General features: G+C 46.4%; 1 protein-coding gene across 1 annotated transcript in view; it reads right to left on the reverse strand.

The window, feature by feature from the left end:
• The window catches only part of ldb3a (LIM domain binding 3a), a 179,893-nt gene that overhangs the window by 96,883 nt on the left and 62,551 nt on the right, over positions 1–20,459 (reverse strand). Inside the window, exons 3-4 of the mRNA XM_038783275.1 lie at positions 14,681–14,832; positions 6,004–6,079 (exon numbers count right to left, since the gene is read on the reverse strand). Of these exons, the coding sequence (XP_038639203.1) occupies positions 6,004–6,079; positions 14,681–14,832 (228 nt within the window). The remainder of the gene's footprint in view (positions 1–6,003; positions 6,080–14,680; positions 14,833–20,459) is intronic.

Genomic DNA, 20,459 nt, shown 5'->3' on the forward strand with positions numbered 1-20,459 from the left:
GAAAGCTACTAAAAACGCTATGAAGAAGAGTAAGGTGGATTATGAGAGTAAACTTGCTCAGAATATAAAAACAGATAGTAAAAGTTTCTACAAATATATAAAACAAAAAAGAGTGGCTAAGGTAAATATTGGTCCTTTAGAGGATGAGAAGGGAGTTTTAATAATGGGAGATGAGGAAATGCTGAGGAACTGAACAGGTTTTTTGGGTCGGTCTTCACAGTGGAAGACACAAATAACATACCAGTGACTGATAGAAATGAGGCTATGACAGGTGAGGACCTCGAGATGATTGTTATCACTAAGGAGGTAGTGATGGGCAAGCTAATGGGGCTAAAGGTAGACATGTCTCCTGGTCCTGGTGGAATGCATCCCAGAGTGCTAAAAGAGATGGAGAGGGAAATTGCAAATGCACTAGTGATAATTTACCAAAATTCACTAGACTCTGGGGTGGTCCCGGCGGATTGGAAATGAGCAAACGTGACACCACTGTTTAAAAAAAGAGGTCGGCAGAAAGCAGGTAATTATAGGCCAGTGTGCTTAACTTCGGTAGTAGGGAAGATACTGGAATCTATCATCAAGGAAGAAATAGCGAAGCATCTGGATGGAAATTGTCCCATTGGGCAGACGCAGCATGGGTTCATAAAGGGCAGGTCGTGCCTAACTAATTTAGTGGAATTTTCTGAGGACATTACCAGTGCGGTAGATAACGGGGAGCCAATGGATGTGGTATATCTGGATTTCCAGAAAGCCTTTGACAAGGTTCCACACTAAAGGTTGCTGCATAAGATAAAGATGCATGGCATTAAGGGTAAAGTAGTTGCATAGATAGAGATTTGTTAATTAATAGAAAGCAAAGAGTGGGGATTAATGGGTGTTTCTCTGGTTGGCCAATCAGTAGCTAGTGGTGTCCCTCAGGGATCAGTGTTGGGCCCACAATTGTTCACAATTTACATAGATGATTTGGAGTTGGGGACCAAGGGCAATGTGTCCAAGTTTGCAGACGACACCAAGATGAGAGGGAAAGCAAAAAGTGCAGAGGATGCTGGAAGTCTGCAGAGGGATTTGGATAGGTTAAGTGAATGGGCTAGGGTCTGGCAGATGAAATACAATGTTGACAAATGTGAGGTTATCCATTTTGGTAGGAATAACAGCAAAAGGGATTATTATTTAAATGGAAAAATATTAAAACATGCTGCTGTGCAGAGATACCTGGGTGTGGTAGTGCATGAGTCGCAAAAAGTTGGTTTTCAGGTGCAACAGGTGATTACTGTACTGAATGATCTGTTGAGCTGCTCGCAGAAAAATACTTTTCACTGTACCTCGGTACACGTGACAACAAACAAATCCAATCCAATCCAATCCAATTAAGAAGGCAAATGGAATTTTGTCCTTCGTTGCTGGAGGAGTGGAGTTCAAGACTAGGGAGGTTATGCTGCAATTGTACAAGGTGTTAGTGAGGCCACACCTGGAGTATTGTGTTCAGTTTTGGTCTCCTTACCTGAGAAAGGACGTACTGGCGCTGGAGGGTGTGCAGAGGAGATTCACGAGGTTAATCCCAGAGCTGAAGGGGTTGGATTACGAGGAGAGGTTGAGTAGACTGGGACTGGATTCATTGGAATTTAGAAGGATGAGGGGGGATCTTATAGAAACATATAAAATTATAAAGGGAATAGATAGGATAGATGCGGGCAGGTTGTTTCCACTGGTGGGTGAAAGCAGAACTAGGGGGCATAGCCTCAAAATAAGGGGAAGTAGATTTAGGACTGAGTTTAGGAGGAACATCTTCACCCAAAGGGTTGTGAATCTATGGAATTCCTTGCCCAATGAAGCAGTTGAGGCTCCTTCATCAAATGTTTTTAAGGTAAAGATAGATAGTTTTTTGAAGAATAAAGGGATTAAGGTTTATGGTGTTCGGGCCGGAAAGTGGAGCTGAGTCCACAAAAGATCAGCCATGATGTCATTGAATGGCGGAGCAGGCTCGAGGGACCAGATGGCCTACTCCTGCTCCTAATTCTTATGTTCTTATGTTCTTATGTTAGTGAGGTGTATTGTGTGGTTAGTGTTCTCGCGGGAGGCACGGTGGTGCAGTAGTTAGCACTGCTGTCTCATCGCACCGAGGACCCAGGTTTGATCCCGGGCCCGGATCACTGTCCGTTTGGAGTTTGCACATTCTCCCCGTGTTTGCGGGAGTCTCATCCTCACAACCCAAAGATGTGCAGGTTAGGTGGATTGGCCACGCTAAACTGCCCCTTAATTGGAAAAAAAAATAATTGGGTACTCTAAATTTAAAAAAGTGTTGTCAGCACAGCTGTTGGAGGAATTACTAAACATGCCGGTATAAGGGAGCTGGATTAGGATGTACAAGAATCATCCATGGGTTTATAATTGTTTCACCCAGATACTGATGTTAATCCACCTCCCTCGCACATGATACCCCTTCCTAATCAATTCACGTTACTTTATTTGTGCAGAGGAGCTGCAGTGTCAGATTAATTACCTCCAATTTTGCATGCGTGGCTGTCCCTGTGTGATACCATGTGCGTGCGTGCTTACTAACAAGTTGTGGCAGAAGTCTTGTTAAATATGAAAGGATTAAGAGATTACTGCAATAGTCTGGCATTGGTAAAGAGTCAAACTGGATTTCCACCAGTCACAGAGATTATTGTCTGTACTTTTAACTCAGAACTGGACAGGCAAAATTGAAAAAAATAAATAAATTTAGAGTACCCAATTCACTTTTCCAATTAAGGGGCAATTTAGCGTGGCCAATCCACCTACCCTGCACATCTTTGGGTTGTGGGGGCGAAATCCATGCAGAGACAGGGAGAATGTGCAAACTCCACATGGACAGTGACCCAGAGCCGAGATCAAACCTGGGACCTCGGCGCCGTGAGATAACAGTGCTAACCACTGTGCCACTGTGCTGCATCAAAATGAAGGATTAGACTTTTGAGGGGCGGGGGGAATCTGTTGGTAATGTTTGTGCTTTAGTGAATGTCGCCCAGCTCCTCCCTCACGTTGGTATTGTAAAGGTACACTCGCTGGAGCAGAAAGGTTATTGATGTTAGTGAAACTGCCCTGCGTCACTTCACTGGGCAGCTCAGTGGTAACAGACAGTATTAATACCTTTAGAGCCAGAAGTGGCAAACAATGCTTGTAAACTGACAGAGGTGCGGAGGTGGCGGGGGGGGGGGGGGGGGGGGGGGGGTTATTTTGCAAAGCACAAGATCCAGCAGAATCAATGCATTTGCCCGACGTGTAATGAGGTAGCATGTCGCTCTACAGGTAGAAGAAAGTTGCCACACATTCTCCTCAAAGTTATGGCCATTAGTTTGTCGGAACCAGTGAGACTATAAAGTGGATTGCCTACTCCTTTTAAACAAGCTGTGAGCAGGAGCAGCATCCACCAGTTAAATGGACAGCAGCAAAGGGTCAAAACTATGCCCCAAATCCCTGAAAACAATATAATTTCACTCAAGGTCCTTCTTTAGAAAAAAAGAGACACAATTACCAAGCAGTCCAAGCCCTCAATAAGTAGTTTGGATGAATATTCCTTAATTCCAGACATCCTGGACGAGATTCTCTGATCCTGAGGCTAAGTGCTGACGCCGTCGTAAACACCGTCGCGTTTTACGACAGCATCAACAGGCTCCCAGCATCAGTGATTCTGCACCTCACAAGGGGCCAGCACGGCACTGGAGCGACTCACGCAGCTCCAGCTGCCGATACCGGCATCAAACGGGCGCCGCGGGTCTGCGCATGCACGCTATGACCGGCGCGAATTTGTGCATGCGCGCTAGTTTCCTTTTCCGCAACGGCCCCGACGCAACATGGCGGAGAGCTACAGGGTCCGGCGCGGAGGAATATAGGCCCCCTAGCAGGAGAAGCCGGCCCGCCGATCGGTAGGCCCCGATCGCGGGCCAGGCCACGATGGAGGCCCCCCTGGGGTCGGATCCCCTCTCCTCCCCAACAGGCCGCCCCCCGCAGGATGGACGCCGAGATCCCACCGGGTAGGACCACACGGGAACGGCACCGGTGGGACTCGGCCTATCTCGGCGGCCACTCGGCCCATCGTGCAGGAGAATCGCCGGGGGGGGGGGGGGGGGGGGGGGCTAGTAGAGTGGCCCCCAACCGCTGCCAATGCTCCGGTCACTGGACAATCGACGGACCGGCATTGCATGAATTGTGGCCCACCCAGGCGATTCTCCGACTCGGCCCAGGGTCGAGAATCCCGCCCACAGTGTTTGTGTGCACGAGTGTGTGTATATGCGCGAGTGTGAGAGAGCAAGGGAGTGAGAGAGAGGGAGTGAGAGTATGAGTGTGCGAGCATGTGTGTGATATTTTGCGTGAGTGTACGCAAGAGTGAGTGTTGGATAAGAAAGGGATAACAGTACAAAGCAACAAACTACCTGTAGCTCCCTTGTTAAAATTGATAAGATTAAGGGATTACCTTGATGGTCTGTTAAAAGACCCAATTAAGTGAGATTCTCTGAAGGTTGGTGCTGTGACTTCACGCAAAATGTAGACTTCTAGCATTTTGTGGAAGCAAATTGAAACTTCTGGGAATCATTCCTAGTTTGCCGTTCCCCCCATTTTTAGGAAAAGTTGGTTCCAGGATCACATTCATCTGCGCAAAAGAGAGTCGGGGGTAGAAAGAGCGGGCAAGAGAGCCACAGGTAAAAGGAGAGCTGTGAGCATGAGAGAAAGTGAGAGAGAACCATCTGTGATTCTCAAGGACAGAGATGCTGGTCCTGGCAAATGGAACTCTTCTCATTTGGGTATCGTGGTCAAACAAAGCCAAATCAGTGCAGGTCTGATAGATGCAGAACAAGGACTCCCCCCTTCCCTGACCCTGAACTCTGTCTGAACTGTGTCCATTAGCCCCAAGCTACATGGGTCAGCGCATATCGAATATTATGTTTCTCTCATTTGTATATAGCCTGATTAATCTCTGCTCCCCCAACTGTCCAGAGCTGCAGATAAAGGTAGCATCATACTGCCCCCAGACTATTTTTCTATTTGTTCTTGAGATATGAGTATCAACTGACAAGACCAGCATTTCTTGCCCGAATTGTGCTCGAGAAGGTGATGGTTAGTCGCCTTCCTGAACCACCACAGATTGCGCGGTATCTGTACACACACACACACACAGTGCTGTTGGGGAGGGAGCTCCAGTATTTTGACCCAGCGACAGTGAAGGAACAGCGGTATGGGTCCAAGTTAGGGTGATGTATGTCTTGGAGGGGAAACTTGCAGGCGGCCCATACGTTTGCTGCCCTTGTGCTTCCAGGTGGTACAGGTCACAGGTTTGGAGGATGCTAGCGAAGGAGCAGTCAGGTGACTCAACATGGATCAAACTTGGCACCTGCAACTCTGAGATAGTGAGCCTCGTGCCATCAGCAATTGTCACAATATAATCACTGCTGCTGAATGTTAACTACTTCAGGGTGGCAGATTTCAGGATGCTCATTCTGCGTCAGTTACACAATAATTATTGAAAACACAAAGGCCTTAAATGGTTAGTTGCTTCAGTGAATGAGCTAATTTAGTAAAGTTGATTAGGAACCTAATTTAAAGGTGTCACATTCCTGACAGTGTTTGGCAAGTCAAGACAGCAACAAAAAATCAATCATAACATAACTTGGCCCTTCCAAATAGAATGAAGTCACCAGTGATGCCTTTGACTAACAGGAAGTCTGAATAGGCAAGTTCTTCTTCCCATCTTCCTTCTTTGATTCTTCTCCATGCAGGTGGGATTGGCGTGAATTCTGGGTGAAATGTTGTCACCAGCGCCTGCTGCATTTTGCACAGGGCCGTGCATATTGATCTGCCGTGTCATTTACCTCCACATTGGCATCTTGTGAACGGAGAGACGTTCTGCACAAGGTGTTCAGGCCCTCAATAATATCAAAAGTCACGAAGAGGCAATTATACAAGAGAGGATGTAAGAGAGTGGGTGTGCATTAATTGCAGAGCCACCATCAACCGCGGCACTGGCCTTACCTTCTGATGAGGGATAACTGGCATGGGAGAGTCAATACGAAGAGCCGCTGTGGGCACTGGGCCAGGACGTTTGGATCTGAAAGGACAAAGCAATTTTTTTCTCAGAATATTTTTAAAACTGTGAACAGTTCCTCCCGCTAGATAGGCTTAGCATCAGCCTTTCTAAAGAATTTTTCCCAGACAATTGCGAGAGTCAGGTTCTGGTTACAATCGTCTCTTTCTTCCCATGAAGAAATGCCTAGAATTGTCCTGTGGTGGATGTGGTATTATCATACCTATCAGCATTACAAGGGTTAATGTAGTTGCATGAATAGCCAGTAGAGGGAGCTGCAGATACCACTGTATAAAGCAGCCTTGCCAGATCTCGGGAGCAGTAAGCAGGAGACAGCTAAAAAAGGTCATCAGAGTAGTTATTGTGAGAAGGTTTTAGTTATACCAGTGAATGAGATTATCAGTAGGTGAGTGTAGTTAGATGTTATTGATCAATTCTGTATTCTAAAAGCACTAAGTGTCGAAACCCAGTTTAGTAGTGTAAATAAAATCATAGCATTGTTTAAGTAAAAGCTACACTGTGGTTTTAGTGGAACATTACTCCAACCATCCTAAATAAGTAACACAAAGGACACCACAGTGGCTTGGCTGAAATCCATTCTAACCTGACAACAATGGGTGGCCTGGCAATACAAACAGTACTGCACCGACAATGAGCAAGTGATTGAAAGAGAGGCAGATCGAACGTTGTGTGGCAGCCCTTAGATGAATGCATGGGATGAACAATGTGAAGGCTTTGGACACTCTCCTATACCTCAGGTGAGATGCTGCACCCCCACAAACAATCCAAGCTCTGTTTCAACTCTCCGGCCTCTCAATAATCAGGTAAACAGCACATCAGCCACAAAATTCTAACCCCAACCTCAAACGAAGCATGCTTATAGTCCCCATTAATCCGAGTCCCCACTGAGCAAGATCTCAGGCCTCAACCCTTTTCAGTACCGATCAACCGGTAATCCCCACACTCCCCCGACCCAATTGCTGTATTTCCAGTTACAGCCGACATACCGGTTGCTAATTTTTTCTTCCTCCCTCCCTTTTACTGGTTGCAGTTGGCACTCACAGGGTACTCCCATCAAATTTCCCTTTAACCGCAACCTCCCCCAATCTACATTTTACACCCGTACCAACTGCTCACCAATCAGAGTTTTCTCTGTATCGTGCTTCAGTTCTCTACCCTGGTGTACCACGTCCTCCCACCCCCCGTGTCTTCCCCTTCTCCGCCCTGCCATTGCTCTTTACCACCCGCTGCATCACATTCATTCAATTATCCTCAATGCTCCAACCGTGCTTCACCTGGAAAATTCACCATGCTCTTGACCAAACTGGGGATAAACTGGCTCACAGAAAATCTCAGGATGTTTCTTTTTTTAAAAAAAAAGACGATTGGTTCATGGGATGAGGATCGCTGGCTGGACCAGCATTAATTGCCCATCTGCAACTGCCCTCAAGAAGGTGGTGATGAGCCGGCTGTAGTGTAGGTATACCCTCTGTGCTGTTAGGGAAGGAGTTCCAGAATTTTGACCCAGTAACAGAAGGAACGGCCGATATATTTCCAAGTCAGGATGGAGGAGAACTTGCATGTGGTGGTGTTCCCCTGTACCTGCTGCCCTTGTCCATCTAGATGGTATAAGTTGTGGGTTTGGAAGGTGCTGTCTAAGGAGCCTTGGTAAGTTACTGCAGTGTATCTTGTAGATGGTACACACGGCTGACACTGTGCATTGACGGTGGAGGGAGTGAATGTTTTTTTTACTTTAAATTTAGAACACCCAATTTAGTTTTTCCAATTAAGGGGCAATTTAGCCTGGCCAATCCACCCAACCTGCACATCTTTGGGTTGCAGGGGCGAAACCCACGCAAACACGGGGAGAATGTGCAAACTCCACATGGGCAGTGACCCAGAGCCGGGATTCGAACCTGGGACCTCAGCGCCGTGAGGCAGCAATGCTAACCACTGCACCACCGTGCTGCCTGGAGGGAGTGAATGTTTAAGGCTGTGGATGGGATGAAATGAAAATCGCTTATTGTCACAAGAAAATGAAATGAAATGAAAATTGCTTATTGTCACGAGTAGGCTTCAATTAAGTTACTGTGAAAAGCCCCTAGTCGCCACATTCCGGCGCCTGTCCGGGGAGGCTGGTACGGGAATCGAACCGTGCTGCTGGCCTGCTTTGTCTGCTTTAAAAGCCAGCGATTTAGGTTGACTGAAGACCTATGGCTAACCTGACCAGACTATACTGCGAGCACATGGTAGATGTCTCAGAGGCTACATCCCGAATGAGCGGGAAAACTAGTGCCCTCTGGCTTTATAGCGGCCGTGCCCTGTCTGGTGATTGGCTGCTGTGTTCTGTGTGTTGATTGGTCTTTCAGTGTGTCAGTCAGTGTGTGTCTATGCACCATCATATACTTGTGTGTATATTATGACAGCATTCAAAAGGCATCGCGACTGTTACTTGAACAGGAAGCGTGTACAGGGCTACAGGGAGAAGGCAGGAAAATGGCGCAAAGTGAAATGCTCATGCTGAGAGCTGGTGCAGACACGATGGGCTGAATGGCCTCTTTTTGTGCTGTAACAATTCTATAACTCGTGTTCAGTGTGTCTGAACTTGCTGCAGTTTATTATAACTGGCAACGTACAAAGGCCCTGATGGACATAAAGAATAAAATTCAACAAAACCTGTAGTGCGCAGCGAGTAAATAGGATCAATTAATTCCAATTAATTTGGCAGCCAATGGCGTGACACAAACTGCTGCCCAAATTCCACAGGGATTTTGAGTTCAATAACAAATATGCCCTTATAAGGGAAGGAAGGAACAAGGAAAAAAAAAGGAAGATGGAGAAGGAAGGCAAAAAATAAAAGTGAAAGTGCTAATGAACTCCATAGGGTTGGTCTCTCGTGGTGAACTAATTTACGTCACAGATGCATGGCAGGACGTTCTGAAGGATTTAGAACTGTTACTATTTGAGAGAAATCAAGGTTTTGTTACTCTGCTATCAGTTTAACTTCGTTGCTAGCTGCCTTGTTTCTGAGCCAGAAGGCCGGAATTTTCCCTTTGTCTTCCAAACACCATTGGCCAGGCCCGAATGAGGGTTAGAAGCCTGCACATTATGGGAAACAGTCACCCGGCAGTGGTTTTCCCAGGAATTGGCCAATTAGTGGCTAGAGGGTGGGCTCGCTGTCCAATTGCGGACAGTGGGAGGCTCCTGAAGCGAGAGGACCAATCAGAGGCCTTTCCACCTGAAAGCAGCACGACAGGTAAATGAGGAAAAGGTTAACCCAAAATTTCTTCAAACATAAAGTTATAGGTTGAAAATCAAGCTAATTGACTGCATTATGAACACATCTTCTGTAGTCATCAGGTCCTGAAGTGGGACTTAGAATCATAGAATTTACAGTGCAGAAGGAGGACCATTCGGCCCATTGAGTCTGCACCAGCTCTTGGAAAGAGCATCCTACTTAAGCCCACACCTCCACCCTATCCCCATAACCCAGTAACCCCACCTAACCTCAGGGCAATTTAGCGTGGCCAATCCACCTAACCTTCACATCTTTGGACGGTGGGAGGAAACCGCCGCACCCGGAGGAAACCCACGCAGACACGGGGAGAATGTGCAGACTCCACACAGACAGTGACCCGAGGCCGGGAATCGAATCTGGGACCCTGGAGCGGTGTGAAGCAACTGTGCTGCCCACTGTGCTACTGTACCGCGAACCCAGAACTTCTGGCCCAGAGGTAGGGACGCTACCCACTGCGTCACAAGATTCCCCCGAAGAGACTATTACCTAAATGTAAAGAAAGTGCATAGTAAATGAAAAATCTGGACATCCTGATTCACTATTGAAGCTACTGCGACAATATTCTGCGCTAAACGGTGAAAAAACTCAGCTGTTGTGCTGTCATACCAGCTCCCTGAACAGGCACCGGAATGTGGCGACTAGGGGCTTTTCACAGTAACTTCATTTGAAGTCTACTTGTGACAATAAGCGATTTTCATAATGAGCCCAAATACTCCGGTAACCCTACCAGCTTGTACAGAAATTGTTGTGCTGACTCACATCTAGAAGTCTGAATATAGTTCTGGTCACCACAGTGCAAAAGGAGCTTCTGACAGGACAGGGAAAAGAGCAACCACAATGATTGAGGGAATGGAAGGAAGGATTGGGGACTAAAATGTGGCTATGTAAATTGGTTACATTTTCCCAGGAAAAGAGGTTCAGAAGCAATATACTTGCTGTGTTTAGGGACTGATTAATGTAACACGTGACAACCTCAATCAGCAACTCAGTCCTTCCTCGACCATTTCGAAGCATAAAGGCAGCAGGCGCAGGGAGGGCAGTTAATAGAATGCAAGCCAGTTGGTGAAGCGGAAATCAAGACAGAGAATGGTTCGTTATTAATGAGCCTTTATTGACTTGTTCAGCCTCACTGCTCTCTTCCACTCAACCCAGTGCCCCAGCTGTCCCCAATATATTGTGCTCAAAGACATCTAATATCCCATCGCCCGTTTCTCTTAATCACAACAATGTAATTGCCATTTAAAAATGCCAACAATGCAATTGAAAGGGCATTAACAGCACCAACACCTGCAAGTTGCCCTCCAGATCAGCCAACATCCTGACTTCGACCTCTTACCCGCTCGTCACTGTCATTGGGTCAAAATCCTGGAAATTCCTGCTCAACTGTGGGTGTGCTCACTGCAGAGGGACTGCAGCAATTCAGGAAGGCAGCTCATTGCCACTTTTCAAGGGAGATAAGGGAGGGGCAGTAAATTCTGGCATCGTCAGTGATAAACATCCCAAGAATGAATTAAAAAAAGAACATTGTAACCCAAGGACATGCCCTGTGCCTGAAGGTGGATTAAATTCAAAACTATTCTGCCAAGAATAGACAAGAATTCCATTATTATACAACTGCCTGGATGCAAAATGGATTAGATGTACCCTGGCCTTTTCATGACAAACAAATAATATAAATAATGACAAACAAAGAAACATGAAGTGAAAAGTGAAGGAGCGTAAATTAAGAAGTCTCTTGCAGGTGTAAAATAAATCGTCACAACTGTGCTAACCTCCGTGGAACAGGAGATCGCACAGAATATTGAAAATGGTTAAAGCAGTGTGAGGAGTTATTGGAGAGAGTAGATGACAAGAAAAGGATACACTTTCCTGTTATTCAGTAAGAATCATTAATCATTTCAGCTGTGCAATGGGAACTTAATCACAACACAATTTAATCAATTTAACACAATCACAATTTAATAATGTAGAAATTGGTTGGAATTGTACTCTACACTAAATTTCACGTAGTTTATGAGAAAGTGCTCTTCTCGATCAATTAAGAGACTTTCATAGTTGCTTGAATGCAGACATGAAGAAAACATGCAGTAATATCCAGTCAAAGCAAGCCAACTTTATATCTCTGGAAACTTGCCGTTAAAAGCTATTAACATTGCATCTTCCAGGGCGTGAAGGTAAAATGGCTTCACATAAAAGAAACCACATGAGATAAATCTCAATTCTGGCTGATAGCTTTTGTTTCTGGCAAATGTGTCCGGTCTTCGTGAGGATGCATGTGACTCATTTGCTTCAACATTTCACTTCCAAAGATTATGGATGCACCATTTAATTTGTTCCATGTGATTGTTACAAAGGAGTTATAAAAGATTCAATTTCCTGCAAAGGGTATTTAACCCCTTCTAATTTTCTATTGAACTGATATTTTTCCCTTTAGTTATCTGGTCAAAGGATGGCAGGATTGGCAAGGCAGTATGTTTCGATAGAAAATTCCTATGCCATTATTAATTAAAAAAAATAAATTTAGAGTGCCCAATTCTTTTTTTCCAATTAAGGGGCAATTTAGTGTGGCCAATCCACCTACACAGCACGTCTTTTTGGGTTGTGGGGGTGAGACCCACGCAGACACAGGGAGCACATGTGCAAACTCCACACGGACAGTGACCCGGGACCCGGATCGAATTTGAGTCCTCAGTGCCGTGAAGCAGCAGTGCTAACCGCTGTGCCGCCATGCTGCCCCATGCCATTATTCAAAGCAGACCAGTGAGTTATCTAGGTCTTGTCCCCAAATCAAAAGCTTTGCTCGATAGACTCGAGTACCAATTCAGTGTGGTACTCGGGAATGCTGTACTGTCAGAGGGGCATTTTTCAGATACGGTGCTAAACTCAGAAGGGCATATTTCAAAGAAAAGCAGAAGAGTTCTCCCCAGCGACCTGACCAATATTTATCCTTAACTCATGTCATTTAAACAGATTATCTGGTCATTATCGCAATCTATTTGAGGGAGCACATTATAATAAGAACTGCGCTTGAAAAGGACTTAACTGTCTGTAAAGTGATTAGAGGCGTATAGAACATAGAACATACAGTGCAGCAGGAGGCCATTCAGCCCATTGAGTCTGCACCGACCCACTTAAACCCTCACTTCCACCCTATCCCCATAACCCAATAACCCCTCCTAACCTTTTTGGTCACTAAAGGCAATTTATCATGGCCAATCCACCTAACCTGCACGTCTTTGGAAGGAAACCGGAGCACCCGGGAGGAAAACCACGCACATGGGGAGAATGTGCAGACTCCGCACAGACAGTGACCCAGCGGGGAATCGAACCTGGGACCCTGGCGCTGTGAAGCCACAGTGCTATCCACTTGTGCTACCATACTGCCCCTGATGTTGTGAAAGATACAATTTAAATACACCTCTTTTGCTTTTAAAAGATCTGTGATTTCCTTTATGTGAAGCCATTTTATCTTCACGCCTAGCAAGATATGATGTTGATAGCTTTTAACGGCACATTTCCGGAGATATCTGCTTGCTTTAACAGCTGATGGTGAACAGATCTACACAAGCAGCTCACACTTGCAAAACCCCAAATAAAAGGTTTATTGTTAGATGTGGGCAGCACAGTAGCACAGTGTTTAGCAGGGTTACTTCACAGCTCCAGGGTCCCAGGTACGATTCCTGGCCTGGGTCACTATCTGTGCAAAGTCTGCACGTTCTCCCTGTGTCTGCGTGGGTTTCCTCCGGGTGCTCCGGTTTCCTCCCACAAGTCCCGAAAGATGTGCTGTTAGGTAATTTTGATATTCTGAATTCTCCCTCTGTGTACCCAAACAGGCACCAGAATGTGGCGACTAGGGGCTTTTCGCAGTAACTTCATTGCAGTGTTAATGTAAGCCTACTTGTGACAATAAAGATTATTGCGATGTGATTGGGCAGCACTTGCTGAACAATATTGTCTGTGTAAATGGCTACCCTAACAACCAATTTTAGACAATGGGTGGGATTTGCCAGCTTCCCGGTTATGTGTTTCCTGTCAGCGGGAGTGGCGCACTGTTCGCTGGTGGCTAGATTCTCTGGTCCCACTCCTATCAATGGGAATTCCTATTGAATCCGTCCATGCTGCCGAGAAGCCCTCAGGAGGGGGTGCGCTGCCAGTGGGACCAGAGTATCCCTCCGGCGTGAACTGCTAGAGAAATCCAGCTAATGGCTCGAGTTCAAAAAGTGGCTCATTCATGCTCGCCAGAAGGGACATAAGTTTCTATGCACGGGCTTTTTCTCTGTACACAAATGGAATATATTCAAGGCCTGTGCTTTAACTAATTACCCCAGAAATTGGGGAGTCTAAAGTTCCCCTTGCCATGGCAACACCTCGGCCAAATCAGAGCTGACTTGCCAACCAATCAACATCCCTTTCTCCTGTCATATAGATGGTTGCAATCGTTTGAAATTTAAAATTTTTGCATTTATCCTGATGAGTGCAAGATGAAAAGCTTCAGCAATGTGTGTCTTTTCAGCACGATTCCATTAGAAAGGTGCCATACATATTAATAAGTACCTTGCAGGGAGTTCAAGATTGTGTGGGCTCATCATTGTCAGGTGACATTTAACACTCATTTACCGAGAACATTAGCAAGCACTGAATAAAAACTTAAAATAAACTGGAACTACCTCCCTCAACCATCAACTACTGAAAAAGAAGCAAAAATCGTCCTGTGCATAGAGCTAAGATGTGTTTCATAGAATCCCTACAGTGCAGGAGGCCTTTTGGCCCATCGAGTCTGCACTGACCCTCCGAAAGAGCGCCCTACCTAGGCCCCCCCCCCCACCCCACCATCCCTGCATCCCAGTAACCCCACCTAACCTTTTGGACACTAAGGGGCAATTTAGCATGGCCAATCCACCTAACCTGCACATCTTTGGACTTATGGAGGAAACCGGAGCACCCGGAGGAAACCCACGCAGACACAGGGAGAACGTGCAGACTCCGCACAGACACTCCGGGAATAGAACCCTGGTCCCTGGTACTAACCACTGTGCTACCATGCCGCCCAAAAAACAAATGTTACTCTGAAGGTGCAGCGGGACAGTAGGTTTACCCAACAATAACGTGGATGTTTTGCAATGAAAAGATTTCGACTGGTCACTGATATTAATTCTGTAACTGCATGAACTGCCCACAACTTTCATCAAAGTGGAGTTAGGACCTGTCCAAATGTGCGGCGTCAGTTGGCAGTATGTGACACCCCATGTACACAGCATTGCTACCATGCTGTGTAACTTCATTCTCTACCCATCACATCAATTCACGTCATAATACTCTGCACTTACTTTTGGAGGCTCAGGTTCAGGGAGTAGGAGGCTGACTTGATCTTATTCTGACAGTCCAGGTGGGTCATTCCCTCCGTGCTGACCCCATCTATGGCCACGATGGTATCGCCCTGATTGATGTTTGCTTGGGCTGCCTTGCTACCCGGGCTCACCTGAAATGAGAAGAAGTATGTGTGAATGTTCATTACTGAAAAGAGTGAAACAACAAAGAAAAAAAAACAGCTAACCAATTCGGAAAAAAATATGCTGAAGCTTTCATCACAACATTACGGATAACCTACAATGGAGCACTCAACACACAGGATAGAAGAGGGTAGCAGAGTCTTCGCTCAGACGTCAAAGAGCTCAAATTGGCTAATCAACTCTTTCTTCAAGAAACAGCCAATTTGTGGGCCAGTCCAGTCCATCAAAAGTTCTGTACAAAATGACACGGTTATGACACAATCGCTCACTCTTCATAAGATTATCTGAAATTGGATTCAGCTATTGAGGCACTTTCAAAGCCAAAACAAGATGGATAAAAAAGATTAACTGCCCCGAACTGGGAAAGGGAAGACAATAAAATGTCAAATCCAACAAGAAAAATAACTGATAGTGAAATGAGGTTTGAAATATTAGTTGATCTTCCAATCACAGTGTGGTGAATTATATACCTAGTAATTCACACTGTGTTGTATTACATGTATTGTGTCCTCGTGGGCTCTGTATACGAGCCATTGCGCGGCTCTGCCCATAGGGGGAGATGAGGAGTTTGTACTGGGCTCTACCCATGGCTCCTCCCACTAAGCGGAAGTATAAAGCACTGGAGTCGTAAGCCTGCTCTCAGTTCATCTCGTCGCAGGCAGGCTCAGTTGTAAGACTATTAAAACCACTGTTCACTTCCAATCACGTGTCTTGTTAATTAATGGTTACATCACACAGAGATTTAGAGAGAGCAGGAGATATTAGATTCTGCGTTAGAACTATGGTTCTGACAGCAGAGGAGGCCAAAAGATGGAAAGGGCAAAAACAATATTCAACAAGTTCAGAGTAATGTTTACAGACAAAACGGAGAGACATAACGACCTGCTCTTCCAATATAATGTGCCAACTGCAAATAATACTACATTAACGCGTCAATTTGTATAAAATCAAAATCAAAATTTTTCAATAAAAATTATTTTTAAAAAAAACTACATTAACATTTGAGAAAAAAGTTAGGCTACATTCATCCTTTTAATGCCATCCTTTAATCAGCAATTTCTCCCTTCTGTCCCTCTCCAGAAGGAATCGACTCCTTGTTGTGTGCCATGGGACTATTTGCCCTCTGGCACCACCTTTAAGTGACCATTTTTCAACTATATGCTTGAGTAGCCAAGTGCAGAATGGTGATCAGGAATGGCAATCAGGGTTCATTTCCCCTTCCCACCTTGCTAGCCCAAGAACAATGTAGTGCTGTGATGAAGTCCCTCTTGGATTTAGGAACTTACTGAATAAATTCACTCAACATTGATGGGGCCTGTCAATTGCATATTCCCTGCTGATGTCCCTCGTTAGAGATTATGGGCTGCAGATGTTAATTTAAAAATGTACTTCTGTTCATGGGATGTGGGCGTCGCTGGCTGGGGCAGTATTTGTTACCCCTCCCTAATTGCCCTTGGACTGAGTGGCTCGCTGGACTATTTCAGAGGGCTGTTAAAAGAGTCAACCACATTGGTGTGGATATGGAATAACATGTTGGCTTGGCCAGGTAATCTTGGCACATTTCCTTCCTTAAAGGACATTTGTGAGCCAGATGGATCTTTACGACAACAAACCATGTTTGTCCTGGTCCTCATTAATGAGACTAGCTTTATGTTCCGGTCTATTCATCGAATTTAAATTCCAAAAACTGCCGTGGAAGGGTTGGAAACCATTTCCCCCGAGTTTTAGCCTGGACCTCTTGATTACTAGCAGTTACCATGACACTTACAAAAGGTGCTCACATGCACATGGTTGGAATTATCATATCAATGAGACAGATTGAAGGAAATATATTGAAATGACTCGCCAGACTCAACACTGGACTGGAAAGCCTTTTGCCTTGGAAAAGGTAATGGGTATTAATGGCAGTGAGTGACGGACACTGCACTGTCAATATTATCCTGTGAAATTAAACAACTACCTTCATCTAAACTAAAAAGCGAGGGCGAGGAAGAGAAAGGAATGAGAAAGACTGGATAAAAAAACGTGGAGAACAGTACTACCCTATCACATCCCTCAAACATCTGACACCAAATGAAGTGCAGGCAATTCAGGAATCATTTTACACACAGCAAGATCCCACATATAATGAGATCCATGCTTACCCATTTCTTTTTTCAGGAAGGGCCAATGTCCAGGACCTTAACAGAACTCAAAACAGTAAATGCTGGAAATACGCAGTGGGCCTGGCAGTGTCAGTGGAGGGAGTGAAGTTTGATGACCTTTTGATAAGAGTGGGTTTCGGTTTCGGCAACCTGATATGTTAGTTGTTCCTCTCGCCGTGGACGCCGCCCGCCCTCTTGAGCATTTCCTGTATCTACAGTACCCTGGCCTGCTCACCAGGAGAATGACTTGGGCTCTGATCAGTTACCCTTGGTGCTTCTTGCTCAATGATTCCTAGAATTTAGCTAGCTTCAAGAAGAGCCCACAGCCAATCAAAGACTAGAGGTACAGGGCATAAAAATGATGTTGCACATTTTTTTCCATGTTTACACATTCAACTCCACCATTATATGGGGGGGGGGGGGCAGCGCTGTGGCACAGTGGTTAGCACAGTTGCTTCACGTTTCCAGGGCCCTTAGTCCGATTTCCGGAGTGGGTCACTGTCTGTGTGGAGACTGCACGTTCTCCCCGTGTCTGTGTGGGTTTCCTCCGGGTGCTCCGGTTTCCTCCCACAGTCCAAAGATGTGCAGGTTAGGTGAATTTGTCATGCTAAATTGCTCCTTAGTATCCAATAGGTTAGATGGGGTTACTGGGTTACGGGGATAGGATCGAGGCGAGGGCTTAAGTAGGGTGCTCCTTCCAAGGCCCGGTTCAGACTCAATGGGCCAAATGGCCTCCTGCTGTACTGTAAATTCTATGATATATAGGATTACTTAGGGTGAATGACATAGAAACAGACAATTTCGCAAACCAGTTTATGCCAGCGGTTCGCTCCGTGAGATTCCTTCCATTTTTTCTCAATTAAATCTATCACTGAAACCCTTTATTCCTCTCTCCCTCAAAGACTTCGGGTTGTCCCTTAAATGCATCTATACCCATTTTAAACATCTCAAAAGACACTCTCTCAGCACACACTATTCATTAAGATTATACTCAATTACTTTAGGCCCTCTGAACATCATTAAACTACAGGTAATAATCAGGAAGCGGTCCTGCTCCTGGCTCCAGTTGAACACCTCCTGCGAGAGGGTTTATATCAGTGCCGATCAAAGTCAGGGAACTATAATACCAATGTGGTGGTATGATTAGCATAGCGCCTGCCATTGGTGCAGAACACCGGCTTACCATTGGCCCTGGTCGGTAATGTGCCTCTCGACCGGTTGGTTGAGACCAGTCATGTGAATGCTCCCCGATTGGTCGAGAAGCTGAGTTAACCCCGCCTCCAGGGCGGGTTATAAGTACCCAGTACTCCCGGCGGTCGTCTTTATACTGTAATCGACCGCAGGGCTAACATCTAGCTGATTAAAGCCATACTTTTGTCCAGCAACTCGTCTCGCGTTCAATTGATGGTACATCAACCATCACAGTTGAATAGCAAGCCAACACTTCTGCCACTTGCCAGAGGTCTTCCAGAAACTATGGAGTTCCGGAATCTTCCACAGGGTGCCGGGGGACAGAAGGGAACCAATCTGGGGAGGCCTCAGTGAAATGCCAACATCGCGCACCCTCTCTCACTGAAGGAGGCGGTGTCTACATGAAGCGCATAGGCCGGGATGATCAGATGTATAATCACAGTGCGAGGTTCCAGATAATTTCGAGCATGCACATACATCACTGCCACTGAGCTTTTCAATGAGGAAAACGGACCCGAGGGCCTTGTTAAGTGATAAATATATCTGTGTTGCTGATTCAGCCAGTGTGTTTCACGGGCAATACGAGCCAGTGAGAATTTAGAGCTCTGTGCAGCTGTTGTACATCCATCAGCGGTTGGGCCCTTCCCCTTCTGTGGACATTCAGTCAGACTTGAAGCAATCCCAAAACATCTTGTGCTGTACTAGAGCGGCTGGTTCAAAACTTCAACAAAATAAAAAGGGAACTAAGTAAGGCCCATTATAAAGAAAACTAGGTTCACTATCTAAAATCCATGCCTGTAGATTCAACGAGAAACACAATTTAACCTTATTGGCTTCATGGCAGCCCTCAATTGGATTAATTCCTGCAACTAATGTCTGGGAATAGGGCAGGCATTGTCAAACTCAGGGGCGCGCCCCACGGGTGGGTGTCGGGAGGGTCGCGGAAGCGTCTGTCGTGGTGCTCTCGATCTCGCAAATCTGCGCGCAACAGCCACAGCAGCCGGCTGTTAATAACGGCGGCTGCAAGCGGCCTTCAAAATGGCCGCGAACATGTAAGTAAAATGCGGCCCCACTGCGCATGTGTGCCAGACCATCGGCGCGCATGCGCAAAACTATGCGTGCTGATGATCGGGCACGCATGTGCAGTGCGGCCGTTGTTTTTTTGAACGGTCGCAGCGTTTTGTTTTACAAGTTCGGGGAAGGCCTTATTCATTTTATTCCTTCATTTTATTCATTTAATTTTTATTTTTTTCATTTATTTCATTCATTTTGTTTTTATTTTTTTTTACAAGTTCGGGGGGGTTTATTTGAGAAAATTTTACGGGAAAAAATGCAGAACTTTGGACAGATGGAGACTCCATACTTTCCGACACCGGAAGGCTTCACCCTCATCCAACAGGTTCCATTGGAGGAGCGTGTACGAGGGCCAAAGGGACCCAAAACCATTTCCTCCATTTTTGTCAGCAGCAAACAAGGTAAGAGAAAATGGTGGGTCGCTCAGGTCGGCCGGCGTGGGTCACGAAATCGGTCCCAAAGGTTGGCCAGTTGGTAAAAATGGGTCTCCGGAAAAAAAGTTTGAAGAACACTGGAATAGGGTATGATTTGTTGTTCCATTTATATAAAGTTCCGGGGTGATTCTCCGTTTTCCAGGGGGCTAGCAGAGCCCTGACGTGCGACCCGCAGCTCTGGCTGCCGGCGGGGCCCTGCTAGCCAGACCGTACGGCCGCGCATGCTGGCCGCAAGCGGGTCCGCGCATGTGCATGGCGGACGCAAGCGGGTCCACACATGTGTGTGGCGGCCCACCTTAGCACGGGCGCCGCCAACATGGCGGAGCCACACAGCAGGTCTGCGTGGAGGAAGGTCCCTCCAGATCGCAATGGCCCGCCGATTGGTGGCCCCCGATCGCGGGCCTGGCCACCGTTGAGGCCCCCCCCCCCCCCAGAGTCAGATACCTCCCCCCACCCGGACTGCCACCGTGGCCGCTGGTCCCAGCTCCCGCAGGGTGGTACCACATGTAAACCATGCCGGCGGGAGTTCGGTCGGTCGATCGTGGAGAATCGCTGCGGAGGCCTGTTCCAATGGTCCCCAACCGGCACCACGTCGACCGCGCGCGCGCGGGACTGGCGGGTCCGTGGAAGCCAGTCGCGCCGGATTTCCGGTGTGAACGGCCCCAACGCCGGGCGAGATTCCAGCAAGGAAGGTCGGAGAAGTCGCCCAAGGTGTTTGATGTTCAGCACTGGAGATTTCAGTGTATTCCATTT

Source organism: Scyliorhinus canicula, chromosome 22 (assembly GCF_902713615.1).
Source record: "Scyliorhinus canicula chromosome 22, sScyCan1.1, whole genome shotgun sequence".
Classification (NCBI taxonomy): domain Eukaryota; kingdom Metazoa; phylum Chordata; class Chondrichthyes; order Carcharhiniformes; family Scyliorhinidae; genus Scyliorhinus; species Scyliorhinus canicula.